The 18,553-nt window shown below is 33.4% G+C and overlaps 1 protein-coding gene across 3 annotated transcripts in view; it reads right to left on the bottom strand.

The window, feature by feature from the left end:
* Positions 1–12,536, bottom strand: part of LOC124354357 — a 47,391-nt gene extending 34,855 nt beyond the window's left edge. The window contains exon 1 of one of the 3 annotated variants that reach the window (XM_046804745.1): positions 12,465–12,536. Coding sequence is in view for 1 of the 3 variants with exons in the window: in XM_046804744.1 (XP_046660700.1) it covers positions 3,773–3,793 (21 nt within the window). In the remaining 2 variants the exon portion in view is untranslated. Of the gene's footprint in view, positions 1–3,700; positions 3,725–3,772; positions 3,923–12,464 lie in introns of those variants that run through there. The other 2 variants (XM_046804744.1, XM_046804746.1) reach the window with 2 other exon arrangements.
* Between the last annotated feature and the right edge of the window lie 6,017 nt (positions 12,537–18,553).

The raw sequence follows: 18,553 nt of genomic DNA on the forward strand, positions 1-18,553 counted from the left end.
CAAAAATGTTGAGCTAGCTGTTGCTATAAATTAATGTTGATTCTATCATTTTAATTTATTTTTTAAATGTTCAGTTAAAATATTTTAGCCCGTTCAACTTTGTTGTTTATTGCTAATAACATTATTTACTTTTGTACACCAATAGGCTAACAAAATTAGCATTGAAAATTTAAACTAATTTTCAATTTTGCTTGTCAACTATGAAATAGCAGCCTAACAAAATTTTTTGAATAGATCAAAAACCTACTTAACCATTTAAAGATTAAGATTGGTTTATACAAAATTACAAACATACACAATGAAAATTTGGATTTAAACCATTACCATTATTATATTATATGAGAAATTTTATATACATAATCAATTGAAAAGAAATGTGTTTACACAATTGTGCCCAGTCCAGATTTTAACAATGAGTAAACCAAGTAGTTGACAGCGTATAAATCAGTCTGGTAAATAGCTCAGTCAACAAACACGTAATATGTATTCAGATATCCCATTTGACACTTTATGCATGTGAAACAAAGGTTACACGCAATCCCGAAGAAAATTTTTAACTTCTATACTGCAATATTGTTGGAAAGCCTTTGACGCTTTAAAACTGTATGCAAATCAACTAGACAGAGCATGGGACGAGTTGCGCGCGCAACCAAGGCCACCAAGATCTCGTCATTGTTGACACTATATTTAGCAGCTGTTCGTGGCTAAGTGAGTTTGCCAACACTAACCATATCACCCCCACCCCACCCAAAGACCACCTACTACATAAACAGACAACTTCTGTGTTCCTTCTCGGACTCTGAGACTGTGTCGCAACAAACGTGAAGATAGTAAAAGCATTGCTGCGTAGTGATAAAATGGAGTATTTCAACTATTGTGTTGGTGTTTAACTTTAAAGGTCAAGAAAAGTACTTTCCAAGGTCTTTGCTATTATTTTAGGCTTCGTAAGCAACACGACTACTTCATACACCATTTTTATGAAAATTGTGATATATGTCTGGTCTGAAAAAATTTTCACTTCAGTACAAAACTATGTGATTTGAACTATATTTAACGAGTCTTCTTTATTGTTATAATCCATCAACACAGTGGCTGAAACCAGAACACATAAAGGAAATTTTTATTTAAAAATTATCCACAAGGTCTCGACATATTAACGTGCTTAAGAAAGCTGAGATTAAATCCATATATAAACAAGTTAGGTAATTTAAAAATTATAATCAAAATATTTCAATAATATTAAATATAAGTAGAAGAACTCTTAAAAAAGGGACTAAAAATTGCCAACTAGCTCCTTTAACGGTACTTGGAAAATCAATTCCAGAGACAAGGTACAATGATCAGATCTGATGTTACTCATGAATGCGCTGCTCGGTTGAAAAACAAACCAAAGAAAACATAGGACAAGAAAAACCTTACAGATCTGTATTTAGGACACAAATTACTTAATATTCGGAGAGCTAATTCCTTTATTTACTAAAATTGTCGGTGTTAATGTATTGTCGTATGAAATATTGTCCAAAAATACGAGTATTGCTGCAACTAAGGAAAACATGCAATATGCCTAATTATAATGTGTAAATTATAATTCGGATTATGGTGCAAAATTTATGACATTTTTTATTTTGGGAATTAAATATATTTTACTTTAATAGTCCGATATTATTTGTTTCATGTTTAATTGGTTGAGCGTTAGCAAAGCTCATCATAAGTGGGGCTGAAATCATTTCTGTTTGTCTCCGTCTTTTTTCTGTATATCCGTCCGCACGATATCTCGAAAACGAACTGACCTATTGACTTGAAATTTTGCATGAAGCTTCATTTATATATTAGCAACACCGAGTTCGATGGTAATGCATGTCACTCCATAGGATTTGGCTCACAGTTAGCGAATACTTTTAAATTGGTCTTATTAGTAACCATTATGGCGAGAAGAAAATTTCAGAATAAATAAATTTGTAATTAAGCTGGGTACAAACATATAAGATTGTAACATTTGACAAATTTATTCGTAGAGCAAAAAAATATTAGAGTCAATGTTAAACGTTTGTCACAAGATTTGATTTCGGCTCACCTTTTAGTGTAGTGAATTTTTATAATTTGAACACTGATATGAAACTTAACTTATGTAAATATATATTATGTGGCAAAATAGCTCGTGAAAGATTTTATCTGTAGACTAAATTATTAGTGAAACTTAATTTCTACATAGACAAGAATAAGTTCTATAATAGTACATGTCCAACCATGAAATTTGGCTGAGCGTCATTGAATAGACTCAGTAGGTAGACAGAATTTCATTTTTGTCTGCCAGGGGAGTGTAAGAATTCTATGATTGTATATCTGTCTATCTGTCCGCAGGATATCTTTAGAATGAAATAAGCTGTAGATTTGAAATTTCACAAACAGCCTTACCGAAGACTGCTACACGACATACCGTGGGGCATACTCCGCACTAGTGTACATTCCTGAACGCTGATGTATTTTTTACGTGATATTCTATTGGTCACCACTGTCTAATATCGATGACATAGTGGAGTACAGACAATAACATAAAATAATGTGTCATGATGCAATTCAGGGAGAAATCCGGGTCTAAAATATTGTAGTACGTGAAAGTAGATGAAAAGAAAGGTGTGATCAGGAGCACGCACTGGGGTTATAGGTTTCAAATTACGTTATTTTATGTGAAATAGAATTTTAAAACGTGGTTCATACAACGTATCTTCTATCAACAAATACTATATTAGTTTAGGTTCTGAAGTTATCATTAAACGCAGAATAAATAATGTGCACATGTACATAACGTTTTCCCGGTCCATACTAGGCATTGTGTCATACAGAGTGTTCCCGAAAAATTTAGCAAACTTTTCAAGTATTATACCTGGTCCAAAGAAACCAAAATATGATATTAAAATTTTCGAAAACTCTATAATTACCCAGACAGCCGTCATTGTACGTTTGGAACTCAACAATTTGATTTGAGAAGAGTGTTTTAATAAACTAATTTTTTATCTATCTTTGTAATCCAAACGCCTAATTACAAAAAAAACTGACAAACGTTAATTTCAGAATGGCTGCTTATAAAAATCTTTAAGGTACTCCAAAGGAGTATATTTATCTTACAAGCCATAAAATCATGTTTATATCCAATAATCGTATTCCAGGCTATACTTAAATCACTTTTGTGGAAACGCCGGTCTTGCCAATTATACTTCATCTCATGCACATCTACAGGACAATAGGCGTAACCTAGCATCCATAATTCCTGTCGTCGTTTAGCATTACTTAAGAGATGTATTATTAACGTCTATTATTAAAAGCTACTCTAAACGATAGTCATGTAAACGCTTTTGACATTTTAATATATGACGTGTTCTTTCGATGTGATTACCACTAACAAAAGTTTCTGGAATGAGAGAACGTTTTGTAATATAACTCTCCCGATGATGGAATTCTAATATAATTCTATAAAAATCTCAAGACCGAAAAATAACACTGTCATTTTCAATACAATAAGAATTGTAACTCTACAATTAACTAAAAATGTAATGTCCATAATAGGTTTCAGTTACAATGTCAGATTTTAGTAATTTGGAAAATGTTTTAGTCAAATTAATTTTGATTGACATTCAATTTATTATAGATCAGCTGCTAGGTTTTAATTTGAACATGTTTCATATTTTTATTTGATACTAACATAAGGTGAACAGTAAATGTCACGAAAAGTTATTACAGTATTAAACACTCGTTAGTATCACATATTCAGTACCCTCTTCAAAGCTTGCGACATTTTTGCGACCAGTACCACCGCTTGGACTCTTCACCACTTTTCACTTTCGCCAAGTACACGAACATGCGGACGGACGCGAACTGGGCTAAACAGAACTGTATGCCTGGTGACGTCACGAGTTATATCTGGCTCCCCTCCCCCCGCCACCTTTTCCTCATAGATCAGCTGGGCTAGGCAAAAATAAGCCGAATTTAATTGGGCCAGTATGATTGCTCAAGGTTTGATTTTGTATGTTAGTTTTTCAAAGTATTTTAGCTCGTGTAAGCCGTAATAACTGATTTTGGATTCTATCAATTTATTGGGAATAACACTCGACGTTATTTGTAGATGTAACTAATTTTATTACATTAGGTAAAAATGGGGCCCAATTTCTGAAACTTCCGGATAATATACTCTAGATCCGCCCCTGATATCGTCAACTGTATGCTTCTCTTGGTCCATTTTTGCAGTTATTGTGAGCAACATAAATCTTTGCAATTCCCAGAATCTAACTTTTCGATACAGTATGTATCGAACATTGCCATTCCTTAGATTTATAATTTTTATCACACATTCTTTATTGATATTGTTTATGTTTAAATTTGTATATTATATATATACATATATATTATAACGTATAAAATTATGCCTTGTAAAAATACAAAAGAGAGAACTTGGTACCTATATCAAAACTGTTTCACATAGCCTGTTATATAATATTTTTTTAACAACATATATTCAACTGTAGCCTAAAAACTAGGTAATACAATAGTTTTAAATGCTTATAAAAAACTAAAGGAAAATTTATCACCTTAATTATTTTCTACTTTTATAATGAGTGAAAAGGTTTAACTATATTTTATGCTAAAATGAAACTAACTCAACTCGATTATTGCAACATACACTGCACTGTAACAAAGATCCAAATGATTTTCTACCACAAAAGAATGCATCTTGTCATCTTGAGAGCCCTAGAGAGTTGTTAATGGCTCCATCTGTCCAAGAATCACCCGATATAGCTGAGAATGCAACTCGCAGGCCGGCAACCGTCCAAGAATGTAACTCCAAAATGGTCACACTGGCGCCAGGCACTGAGGATTTTGATGTTGATGTTTGTTTTATTTAACATCCATCCTTGTCTTTCATAAACTTTAAAAATTCGAAATACAACCGTACTAGGATTGCTATTGGAGGCTTAGGTTAGGTATTCAGGATTGTGTAGGTTTAGAGTATTTGAGAACTAACAAATTGCCAAACAAAAATGATCGAGCATTGTGATCGAACAAGATTGACTTATGTAATCTTGGATCATGTCGTATACACTGGTCACAGTACTTCATGTGTGAAAAGAGCCTGACATCTTAGGTTTAAACGTGTGACCCTCCCGTTGACAAGGACGGGCCCTTCGTTATGGGAGTGGGGGGAGTGGGGCAATATCAGCGATATCGAGGAAATCTGGAGAGTTGGAATATTCCTCCTTCCCCCAGGATAGGGAGAGATTCGGAGAATCGCCGTTGGTAAAATTTTAAATTATTTGTTTTCAAATTGTAAAGTAACGTTTGCTTGATATAGCCAATGATTTAGAGATTCTCGCTGGATTGTTCGTTATCCATTTCTTGGCCAGGTAGTGACACTTTTATCCAAACAGGTATAAGATCTCGTTGATAATTACACTGAAAGGCTTTAACAAAATATAAATAGAGTTTTTTTTAGATAATCCAGCTTAATAAAATTTGTTCTGTTTTACTCTTTAAAGGTGAGTTTATTTCAATTACGAAAACCGTTAGTTTAATACCAAAGCAACTTTTTCATATTGAAACATTTGCAACTAAATCTTTATTACAACTATATTTATTACAAAGTTTCACTAAGCTGAACTTGCAATATATCTCCTAACAAATTAATTCATGTAATAACAATTTTGCACTTCAGTTCAGTCTATCAATACCATTTATATACATGCACATATTACACATATAATCCAAATAAAGAAGATAATAGAATAGAAAGAGTTTGATCCCTGCTTTGTATATGCGGGAAGGAAGGATCAAAATTAACAAAACACATTGTGCAAGCGTAGATGGATCCATCATATTTGATTAATGAGAGATGTCAAGGCGGTCCATTTCTCACGCCTCTCTGTCCGCACGGAGCCCCATTAAGTCGACAAGACGTTTATGCTATTTAGGAAACGATGGACTGGCACGACTTAAATGTTTCGAAAATAACGTAGCCTATAAATTCATTTGTAAATCGTATTATCTCCATTACGTACTTTTTTCTCTTCTAATGTATAGTAGGTAGATTGTAGGAGGAAATAATTTTATGTCCAAAAACTGAAATGGCAAGCACCAGTATTTCCTCAAGTGTTTTTGTGAGCGAAAATAAAAAGTGATTTTTTAAAGTAAAACTGGTGTATTTTGGGGTGGTTTCAATAAAGAGTTACTGAGAACTGACGGAAGGGCGTTGGCGCCCTAGTAACCTTTTTATCGACCCTTTACCTCTGATAACAGGAAGGATAATAACCTTTTAATCTTCGCCCATGTTTACTTGGAGGGTTCCATCTTTGGAGATTACACGCTAGAGTATCAGTATAACGATGACAGTTATAATGATTACTTATATATATTAACCAATCTATTAAACAGCATTAAAACATCTTACGTAGAGAAGGCGGACGTTAAGTGCTTTTTGAATAGTGGTTTTTAAATATGGTTCAAATTTATCATTATGAGCTGAACAAAAATATTAGGTTTAATTCATTTCCAATTCCAGCTTCCATTGACATTAAACTTTATTTATGGGTGTATTTATTTAAAATCTTAAAATTCAGGATTAATTTCAAAATCTTAACACTTTGGTATATGTAGTAATGGTTCAAGAATTGGATTTCTAAAACACTTTTATAAATTTGTATCGAATTTGGATACATTGTTGCAAAAACGGACATGAGAGGCAATTGCCTGATTTCAAATCTATAAGAACTTGTGTTTTCTGTTTAGGATTGTTTTTTCAGTACACCTAATAATTATCTCGTATACAATAAGATACACAGAGATAGCAGTTGATGAGTAAAATCTTTGTAAAAAATGGGTTGTACGAAAATTCGATTATTAACTACGAATGACTTTGATTGAGTTTTGCCCTCAGAAAAGATAGAACCCGCAAGTCTCATTGGAACACTACTCACAGCGTGTTCGACGGTCATACTTATGAACTACCAAAGGCGCGACATAGCGCATTATCTGCAAATCCCCTTGTCTGGTCCTAGCTACTAACCTCAGTAAGACGTCTGGTTTAGCATTGTCTTTGGTTTTAACCTTTGACGAGGACTGTGACAGACGTTTCTCTTGATTGAGAGCAGACATCCAATTTAACAAGAGTTTATTCCAAAGTTTATTTAAATTCGCTTTGCAAGTCTGGCAAATGTTACCAATGTTCTCTTTGTACTTTTTCGTGTGTTATCAATGTAAAATGTTTCCGTATTGATTGAAATAACTTTTACTTTCAAAAATTATAATTTTTAATATAATGTGGGCGTTACCAGAACCACTGCCAACTGCTGTTTTGGCTGCGTTATGAGTGGTTGCTATCACTCAGAAGGCAGACTCACTTTATTTTTTGTCTGCTACGAGAATTTAAATTGTCTTTTTTGTATTACAACTGTCTGTCTATCTGTCCGCAGGACACCTTGAGAATGGAATAAGCTATAGAGTTATATTATAGAGCGATATTCTGCATGCAACATCAGCGAAGCTTGTTGCCTGATGTGGAGTATTACTACCTTGTTGTTTTTATACTTATTATTTGTATAGTAACGTTTAATTTTGCCATAGTTATTGTTTTGTTTTGTTTTGTTTTCTATCGGTGGTTTTCAACTTAGTTGGTTCACAATTAATTAGACGCTTTATGGATGTTACGTTTCTCGGCAAAATCCACATCACACCTGATACTTCCTCTACTTTCGCATATGTTTGTTTTCTTCAGAACTATAAGAAGAGTTGCATTTTTACACCGTGGCTCTTTAACCATTACTAATATAATGATTGCACCACTAAATAGTGAGCATTAAAAAATTCAAAAATCTTTGCATCTATAAGTAAATAAATAGCGCAGATACATGACCGTTATGCGCATGCGCGAGTTAGTCATGACGTCATGATGCGAGAGGAGTTCACCTTGTTTTGACCTTGACCACAACAATGCACGGTCAGCTGGCCTACTACGCGACCGCGGAAATTTCCTCCTTCCCGTTGGTTTTGCGACCGATTCCCGCGCTTCCACACATCCTCATACGGTATACGACTGTTAGGATAAGTATCAGCTTATCCCTACTGAACAAAAAACTCTCTTGATCAATCACCCAAAACTGTATAGAGTAATAACATCAATCGTTAGGTATTAATAAAAATAGTCCTTTTATTACTTAATTAAAAAAACTTTTCATCGTATCGCAATTATCAATGACTTTAGTCCATTTACAGAGTTTCATCATCTACACATTCACACATCTTAATACTCACAATTCATACAATCATTCAAGACGCAATCGTATTGACCTCAAATCCAGTGCTCTCAAATATCCCAACGGCTTATCATGAATTCATCAACAGAGTAGAAAGCCTTGGACAACAAAAGGAGTTTGAGACGCGTTTTAAATTTATTTTGATTATTGGAAATTTACAGAACGATTATTAGGTACAAGAAAGAATACCGTTATGAATTTAAAGTTAAAAAGTTGGGCTACAATCAAGATTGATTTTAGAATGTGATCTGATTATGGATATGATGTTCAAAATTCTTGACGTTTTCATTTTTATTTTATATCTTTTGTTCGGTAAAATTTTAAATTATCGCTCTCCAAATTACTGCTTGAGTGTAGCCCTACTTGATTTGCCTTAACATAGGCTCTCTGTTGAATCTGTTTCCTACATTTGGAACTGAACGAGACAATGAATTTACAGCCCATTTATATACGTATTTCTGCTGTCAACGACCTTTGTTAGTGTATAGTTTTTCTATAAATAATAACCATTAACAACATAATGTGCTATTTAAAATAGTAAACATGTAGGTATTTGATTTCTTCCCCGAGAAACGAAATTATGGATACGGTCCCTTTACTGAACTCGCACTTCTTTGAGTTGGGTGTCCCAAGGTACAATGTAATAGGTCATGTCGACTCTCCAGTTATCTGCTGAATCTGCAGAGTTCTGTAGGAAAACAATAATTCTCTAGCAGTAAAATAAACTGATAGAACAAGAACGAGGCACCTTTTGCACATCTATCCCAACCGTATCTAAAAAACTTACAAAAAACTACGGTGAAGATTTCCTTTACACCTGACTCATTGTAACATGGTATAAACCCGGCGCTCCAGACTATTGGAGGTTTACTTAAAATACCTTCAGAACAAAGATTCTTATTGGCTGAGCGTTAGTGAAGAAACTTGTGAGGTTGGAAAAGGTTATTCCTGCCTATCTGTCCTTCTGTCCACACAATATCTCGAAAACGAACTTAGCTATAGACTTTAAATTATGCTTGAAGCTTCATTTCTATAGAAGAACAGTTGAATTTGATCATGGTTCATATTACTCCATAGGATTTGCCTGAGCGTTAGAAAATTTGTATACAAATAATCTAATGGGTAACCATGATTGCGACGAGAAAATAGCTGAATAGATAGTTTGTAATCAAGTTAAGTAAAAACATTTGACATTTAATGTGATATGTATTAATTAACACATAATAGCTTAGTCACACAGTAAAAAGAAAAAACATAATCCAGTGAAAGTTCATTGTTTAAAATTTGGCTGAGCGTCATTGAGGCTCAATAGGCTGACATAATTCCTCTTCAATTATACAAGAACAACAGTACTTTCAAGCAAAAAAAAAAAAAACAACATAAAAACCATAAGGTATGACATAGTTTGTGAAGTAGTGTAAAGTTTATTTTTCATCTTATTTTTCAATAGGATCGAGTATGTTTAAATTGTTCTGCAAGCTTCGTTGCATTAAATTTACATAAATGTAAGTACGTGTTAATAAAAACTCTTTATCTTACATTTTTTATGCAATTATAACAAATTGAGTCCCTTATATTATGTTTTTCATGCGCTATATTTACTCTTTAAAACTGTTCTCATGATTTTTGTACAAGTTTTCGTACACAAAACTTTACGCATTCCCTTTCTTGAAACTAGAAATCTTTTAACATTACATCACTCTAGACCCAGAATTTCAAAATCTTACCTAAAAACCCACAAGTAAAAGGACAGACTGTATTAAACAAAATCTTGATTTTATATGGTACTATTTAAAAATGAAGTCCTTGTTTTAAACTTTGTGTAGACAGTTATTACCGTTGGAATGCTTGGTATTGTACCTGCAAAGTCAGCCACTAAGAAATGTCTCGAGTCTACTTGTATGCGAGTGACCGGAGTAAAAGGAACTTCAACTATCATTGTAACTAAATTAACTTACAACGTATATCATTTTCGTCACCGTACATGAATGTATTTGTACAGTTTGGCATGCACTGATTCACCCAAGAGCTATTGATAACGTTTTTCTTGCCGTATGCCAGGAATTCTTCAAAATGAGTCAGTCAGACAAGGGGAGCGTATAGACAACGAAGAAAGTGAAGTCAGGCATGTTGCGACGCCGCGCCGGGACTTATGAAATATGGTATTGTGTGTTGCAGGAGTCACGAACTCCCTGCAGCAGTAAACATATATCAGCTGTGAAAACATTTGGCGCGAAGAACTTGTTGAAAACATACCATAGAGTAATATTCTAAATTCTTCTTCATTCAGAATAAGACATCTTTCGTGTTCTTTTTTAAGGAAATACTTTTAAACCTTCAAGTGGGGTTTTAATTTGTTTTCAGTTGTTACAATAGTTATTGAGCTAAACATATAAGCGTCAGTATATATACATTTGTTCAAATCTCAGTTATTTTATGATTAACGTGATTTTATTTTAGTCTTCAAGGACAGTGTTAAAGCACTCGATTGTATGCACATACGGGTAGTTTTATAAAGTGTTCAGTTTTAAAAGAAACGAACAGCTATAGAATATTTTAAAGTATAAAACATGATTTGTGCATTATTCATTAATAATAAGCTATATTAAATTATTTCTCGATGCAGCATTGACATGATAGTCTAATATAATCAAACTTGTACTTTTTTTGTAATTACAGTAGTTTGTAATAACATTTAATTCAAAATGACTACATGATTGAGTGCTTAGGCTATATATTTTAGGTTATGTGAGATTGAAAAGATTTTTCATTAATTAAATGTTTAGGATTTGATACATTGACATTGTTTTATGAGTACAAATCCCCCCTCCCCCCGGACCAACTGGTGTGCACATTATCACAAACTTGTTACTTGTTGAACATTTCTGTAAAAAGTTAAATATTTCTCTCGGTGCAAAAATTACTGTAAAAGTGAAACCATTTTAAAATGAAGCCGTTATGTAGAAATTACAAGATTAAGGATGTTAAAAGTTGATGAAGCCTGCTTAAAGTTCAACAATGAAGATGACCTTTAGACATAATGTCAGCTGATGGATTTTACAACACCTGGGCCTGGAATTAATAACTAGGTCGTTTATACGGAGATCGTTGTTCTTTGTCATCAAGAACTAAATCGTATCATCTATATCAGCATGTATTGTGTTCTTTACTATATCTTGAATATTAATACCATTTGTAATCAGACATAACGGGTTTTGTGAAGTGGTTTCTGAAGAATATGGTACTACAACTATTTATTTTATGCAATTTTAAAAATAAATTAAGATATCAACATTACGCGTTAAAAATACTTTCTAAAACGCCATACTTAATATTGAATGGAAAGTTTCAAATATACTGCTTCTAAAAAATATATTACCAAATTATAATTCTAGATTAATACATAATACATTCCTGAACCTTTTAAAACCGTAACAAATGTTCACGTCAGAAATATTTTAATTCTATTTATTTTCGTTTTCAACAGTTGGTGTTTTATATAGTTCTATATGGACTTATATTCTGTCCATTATTCTACCTGGATTTGAGATTTAAATAAGTCTAAAATCAATCTTAAAAGTGTATTTAAACACAGTTGACACTAATTTCAACAATATTGAGGAATTATAATGGTTTTAAAAATAAAAGTTAGAACCATCCCTTCTTCCTCCTCTGTGTAAAGTATCTTACAATCATGGATGCCAAGTAAAACAAATTGAATGAGTAATACAATTTTTATTTTGTGGATTTTTAAGAATGTATGTTGGTCCATTATTTAAATAGCCAAATTATGAAATTTCAACGTAACCAACCAAAACCAATTAAAATTTAAAATTAATTCGTTGTTTATTAATTGTATGCTTATTTATTTAATACAATAATGTAATTGTTTATTACTTTAATTTCATATTATATTCGATAAAACAATGAACGTACGTTTCATAGCTTACATATGCACTTTGTGCATTGTTTTCCGTATAAAAAGATCAATACTTTCTTAAAACGTAAATAAATCGAAAATTAAACCTGTGGCACAATTTAATAGTAAATTTTATTTATAAGATAATAAAAAAAACTATAAAAACAAAAATATATTCGTTAAACGACGATGCGTCAATAGCGTGACCTTATATACTACGAGAACGGACGTTGTCGTTGAGTCGTTACCTTGTATGGCAGTGGTATCCACGGCGGTCGCACACCTACTACTGGGGAACAAGACTGGGGCACCGCGTCGAGGCACGGGTAGGGTCACCGTGACGTCACCTGATCGTGACGTACCCAAGCCCACCTCTGTTCGCCTACCTCACCGTCGGTATTCGGCAAACCTGTTCTTACCCGTCTCCACCACTCACTTTATTGTTCTTTCCTTTTTTTTCTTTCCACATAAAAATAGGTATATATCTGCAGAGAGGATCCAAGTAGCACTTGATACATGACTAAGGCACTTAATTCGCGGAATAATGCAGTAGAATCTACATTGGATACCGCGAGAACCGACGTTTTCTTTACTTCACTGACTGCAAATGTTGGAATATTAGGATAAAAGTCTAGATCGATAGGCCTCGTTTACTGCGGAAAATGCGAGCAACAGAGAAGTAATTGTTTTCTCGTGTTGACTGGAGATCAACTTAATACGGCAGAATGAAATGTTCTATTTGAATCCAGCCTCCCTCTCATTTGCTTATTTATACCTCAAATGTTTTAAAGTATGATGGTTTTAAATGTTTTATTAGTTCACCGATCATGCCTTTGTGACTTCTTCTGGAATAATATTGTTGGGTGGATTCTTAATAGTGTGTAATCATCGGCTTCTCCTTCAGATGGTTTCCTTGAGCTACACGAGCTCAGATGCATCGGACTGGAATAGTTTCATTCATTTCGTTCATACCTTTTGGCCTATGGTGCAGTGTAGCGGATACAGTGGTTGTCGTAAGATAATTGAATCAAGCCACGTCGAGCTTGGCTGCTGTAGGGATATGTGACCGCTGAGTGATCTGTCCTTGCAAGCAGCTCGCTACCCGACCATTGTTGGTGGTTCGGAAGTCACTTTTATGCCGTTAGTCCGCATGATAAGTATTGGAGAAGAGAGGCTTCTTAGTCCTAACTTCGCCGGGTAAAATAAGACATATTTACTTGTTCTGCCTTTTAGAACGTTCTCTGGTTGTTAAGGTCTTAACTGTTTTATGTAAAAATGTATCTGGCCCCTAATCAGTAGAAATTGGTGTCCATAGGCTTCCATTAGTTTGAATTTGTTATTCCTTGTTACTGTTATTGATTTCAATAAAGCTATAAATGAAGTTTCCTTCCAGTATGTTGATTACACTACCCTTCTTAGTCTGCTGATTTACTAAAATCTCCAGTTTTCACGAGTGTAATGATCTCTGAATTCTTTGGTTGTGTTATAAAAACGAACTGCCTATAAATACATAAAATCTGCTAATCATTCATGTTTTTCATCAGAAGCTTGCTAGCTATGTTCTCGCCAAAGTTGAGTCTGTAAGAATTATTACTCTCATAAAGATGGATTCTAGTTTGACTTGGAATCTCTACACATTGACCGCACATATATCCAGATAGATCCTAACTTAACTTGACTTGAACTTAGCTTGACATCTTATCTCAACATTTTATTAAAGTTACTCATGTGTTTAGTGTACTTTAGACATTTCACACTAGTGATAGATGGTTTACTCCCAGTTCTAAGGCTTACGCGGTCAGTACTATCTACATCAACATTTTCCGATTTTCACATCTTAGAAAAATTGAAATTGAAGAGGTGGCCATAACAATGTTGTAACTTCCAAACTCATAACTTTTCAGGAGAGAGCAACAAAGACTAAAACCTATTATTTGTTGCAACAATGTTATTTTTGTTTTTATAAAATTCAAACAAATTGCTTTGTACATAAAAAACATGCTTATTGCCATTTAAAACATTAAACAACACTTTTAAGTAACAATGGAATTTTTTACAGGCAACAACGTTGTAACATCATGGAAGTTACAACGTTGTTGCAGTTCAATCAAAAGTTACAACCTTGTTCCACTGTTACATGCAGACTTAGAAACAAAAATAATGAGTTTGAGTTTAGATAATACAAGAGGCATTGAACATTTTTAGTTTATTCCATACAACCTTTACAACAGATCTAGTTTTATTAATACTATACTTCTTATTTAATATCTTATCCTAGTAGAAGAAAAATTAATGTAAAATAATAATATGATAGTCTTAGATCACAGATTACTTCTGGCTCTTCACAACAAAGCTTGGTTATCTTAGTTTCAAATACTTATAGTACTACTAAAATAATTTAACAATGGTCAGTTTTAAAAATCACAAACAAAATTTACTTTAAATGAATATTTTGTTAATATTGTTTAAAAAATTAACCATGTTGTGTAAATATAAGAAAACATTAGTTTTCAGTGATTAGTTTTTTATAAAAGACTCTCTTATCAGGCGGTAAATATTTACACATGTCAAGGAGATCACTTTTCTTTCCTTTTTTAATTGGTTAGGGAGAGTCATAGGCTGGTTTTAACATATGTACATCTTTAAAATGTGGAGATTTATTTACTAATGGACCTACAAAGTTCTTTTTACGTTTTTTCAGACTCTTCTGGCTAGAACTAGCTTCTTCACAGTCATCTAGTTGAGGTTCCGTAAGAGGATAATGTTCCCAAGGCTGCAAAATATTGTGAGATTTTCGAGCCATCCCAGTGGTTGGATCATCAGCAGTTATCTTAAGCCATAGAAATTTGGTTACTTTCAAACCTCCAGTTTTCTTCATAATTTTTTCTGCAGGGGAGAAATCTTTGAAATCTGACAGATCCATGCAAATTATGTCAAAGGGATTACTAGGCCTAGCAGCAAGAAGAACTTTCCACTCCATAGGGCAGTGTACAATAACAGTTTTCTTCTGTCTTTCTATTAAACTAAAATCCCTATCGCAGGGAAGAAAACTATGGCCACTTACAAGAAATTTCTGATTAATTTCTGTAAAATATCTACAGGTTAATAAAAGCTGGAACATGATTAACATTGTCCAGTTATTGTTTTGCCCAACACAACGATCAGACCAAACAATCAGCCTCCTACTTTCATGGCATTCAAGACGACTGAACTTTGTAGTGACATATTTTAGAAAACATGAAGCTATTTCAGTAGACCCTCTTGCTCCAACAAGAGTAGATTCATGCCACAACATCATTGTGGCCTGGCCTGTACCTAAATCGTGGATTGCATAGTTGTATGTAGAATACTGCCTCTGATAGAACATTGAAGAATGTGTTAAAGTTGGACAAAATAACACTTGCTGAAGATCAGTGCATAATACAACAAGATTATCATTGTTTTTGGCAGCTTCTTGATCTAATCTAAGATTTTCATAACCAGCTTCAGCTTTCATATGATGCATTTTACTGTCAAACTCTAAAGATTTCAGTTTTTCTTTATCTGCTGTGTGACTCATTTCCAGAAAAAATGAATCACATGTTTTGCACGTGTCACTGCGGGGCAGCCCAAACTTCAGCTTAAAATCACAGTAAAAAACATCAGTGTATGTTTTTTTGGACAGTTTTACATCAGGATATTTCTCGGTAAACATGTCATACATCTTGTTCAAATTTAAATCTGGCGATAAATACTCTTTAGAGGTTTTCTTTCTACTATAATGGCTTTCTTGGTGAGGAAAGGATGCGATATGTTCCTGAATTTTCATTATAACTTCATCAGAAATGGCGTTAGGCCTATTACTATGTGTGCCTCGTTGGTCAGTCAGATCTTCATTGTTTTTTATTTTCTCGACTAGTACTTGAATTCTTCGTGGAGTAACACGAAAAATATTGCATACATTTTTTTGACAAACTTTTACCTTTTCTCCTCCGATTTCTGAAGGTATATAATACCTTACAGTGCATTGCCTCCGTGATATATCTTTATGTTGAACTCGTTTTCTTGGTTCATCTAGTATTATACAGTTTGATGCCAAATATGAAGTTTGTTCATCATAGGTTTTCTCGCGGAACTGGTGGAATAGTTCCAGTTTTTTTTCTGTGGATAAGTTTTGAGCATAACAGTTCCCACGGCATTTGCAGATAGGACCCTGAAACAAAACAAAACTAACAATAGGCTAATAATGAATGGACAATAATCATTGAAGGCATTGTTAAAATGCAAGGTATTTTACAAGCTACCCTAAGCTAACTTCATCTTGTTTCTAACATCAACTTAAAATTATATTAAATTTAATATATTCAGGAATAAACATGTTTTTGATCAGCCTAAATAGATATAAATATTTAATTGTGCCTACTTCATTAAAACAAGATACATCCAGTATGAAAATTAAGTAGCCAAGGAAAGTACAGCGTTTGTTTACATTACATAACCTAGTATTAATGAAGACATACCGTTTCCATGTCATGGTATAAAGTTATCTTGGAAATTTCAATATTAAGTAGAGAGTGAAGCCAAGGGAGACAGCTAGTATAATAATAAAAGTAAAATATACAATAATTTATTACTGTTATAACGACAAAACAGTTTTGTAATCAAAGCAGTAAATTCGTTTAGCCTAGGAAGTTACAACGTTGTTGACACTTACCTCAGTTGGTGGAAGTAAAGCACTCACTCGTTTTTTTTTCGGGATGAAATATATGCCTCTCCACTATCTCTTTTCCTCTTCCTCACATTAGATTTCCATTTAGAAATATTAACTCTAGTTTTTTTGCCCTGTTTAGATGTTTTATTGCATTAGATGACAAATGGACTGTATTGGAGTCAGCCATCTTTGCAAGTTACAACGTTGTTCCCCGAGCGTCTTCAAAACTCCTGCAGGGTGACCAACATTCAACAGCTGAAATAACCTTTAAAATATAAAGTAGGGAGGTTTTTTTTGTAGTGGAAGCCTGCATTTAGACACTTACAACGTTGTTCCTCCACTAAATCAATTTGTTGAAAAATGGAAGTTACAACGTTGTTACGGCCACCTCTTCAATTCTTAAAATAATCTGTCTTTATTTGGAGAACAAACTTCAACTAACAATTCGTTACGGTAGTCAATAATACACAACCTAGTAACAGAGCTGTGACGTGTTGGCTGAAGATAAAATAATCAGCGACCAGTATGGCCGACAGTGATTAGGCTATTAAGGCTCTTTTTCACAGATTTCAGTGTTTATTGTATTTTCAATATTTTCATGTTTTCTTATTTATTAAACTTATATTCTTTTTGGATTGTTTCAAAAATTTCACTATGTGGGATTTCGTTGACTGCAAGCGTACAAAATGAAATCGTGTCCTTCAATGTTCACAGCAATTATCAATGTTTGAGCTAACTTTAATGTCACTTCAGTATTACGCCTCCTTAAAGTCCTACCTGACATTGAAATGCAATATATTCGTAAATTAATATCTGTAACTTAAGAGAATTTCAGCGAACAATTTGTTTAGGATAAACACGTATATTACCCTACAATAGATATTATGAAAGCTATAATAAGTATGGTAAAACCAATACAATACCAACAGTTAATGTAAACTGTAAAGAACTTAAGCAATGATTAATTTTTCTCAGGTGAAGTTTTGACATTCATACTGAAATACCAGCCAATCGAAAACGAAGTACCTTGACTAGTGTTCCTCTCGCTATAGTACCCAACAACTCAACTAGCGCCCATAACCGGATAGAAAGATATTAATTATGACTATCATTAGATATTCTAATTAGATAATCCTCGTTTGAATCAAACCTGTTAAAAAGCCAATTATGTCTTTGATAATTATAAGTTTTTGTATTGCTTATTACAATCATGTCTTTGATAACTATAAGCTTTTGTATTCCTCTTTATTTTAGGTAGATTTCTCATCTACTTATTGCAGTGTGTAAAGGTAATTCTTTATCTATGTATTACCACGATTACGGCCTCGATTCTTAACGCATATTTACGAAACTTGATGTGAACGTCTACAGTGATAAGGTTAATTTCGTCATTGGGGCTATAGGATCAAAAGGGGGGGAAACCCAGGGTCAAAACCTTATTTCTATATAACTACTATTAACACATTGAGGTTGCATGGATTTTAGTCAAAATTTTAATGAACGTTCTATGTGACAAATTTTATTTTTGATGTTTTGGTACGTTTTTGATTCAAGGGGACGGAGCCCTAAGGATTAAAATCCGTAATGTTTGCAATTACGGATTTTTAATCTGCATATATTTTGATTGGATGGGTTTTCGACAAAATT

This window comes from Homalodisca vitripennis, chromosome 2 (genome assembly GCF_021130785.1).
Source record: "Homalodisca vitripennis isolate AUS2020 chromosome 2, UT_GWSS_2.1, whole genome shotgun sequence".
Classification (NCBI taxonomy): domain Eukaryota; kingdom Metazoa; phylum Arthropoda; class Insecta; order Hemiptera; family Cicadellidae; genus Homalodisca; species Homalodisca vitripennis.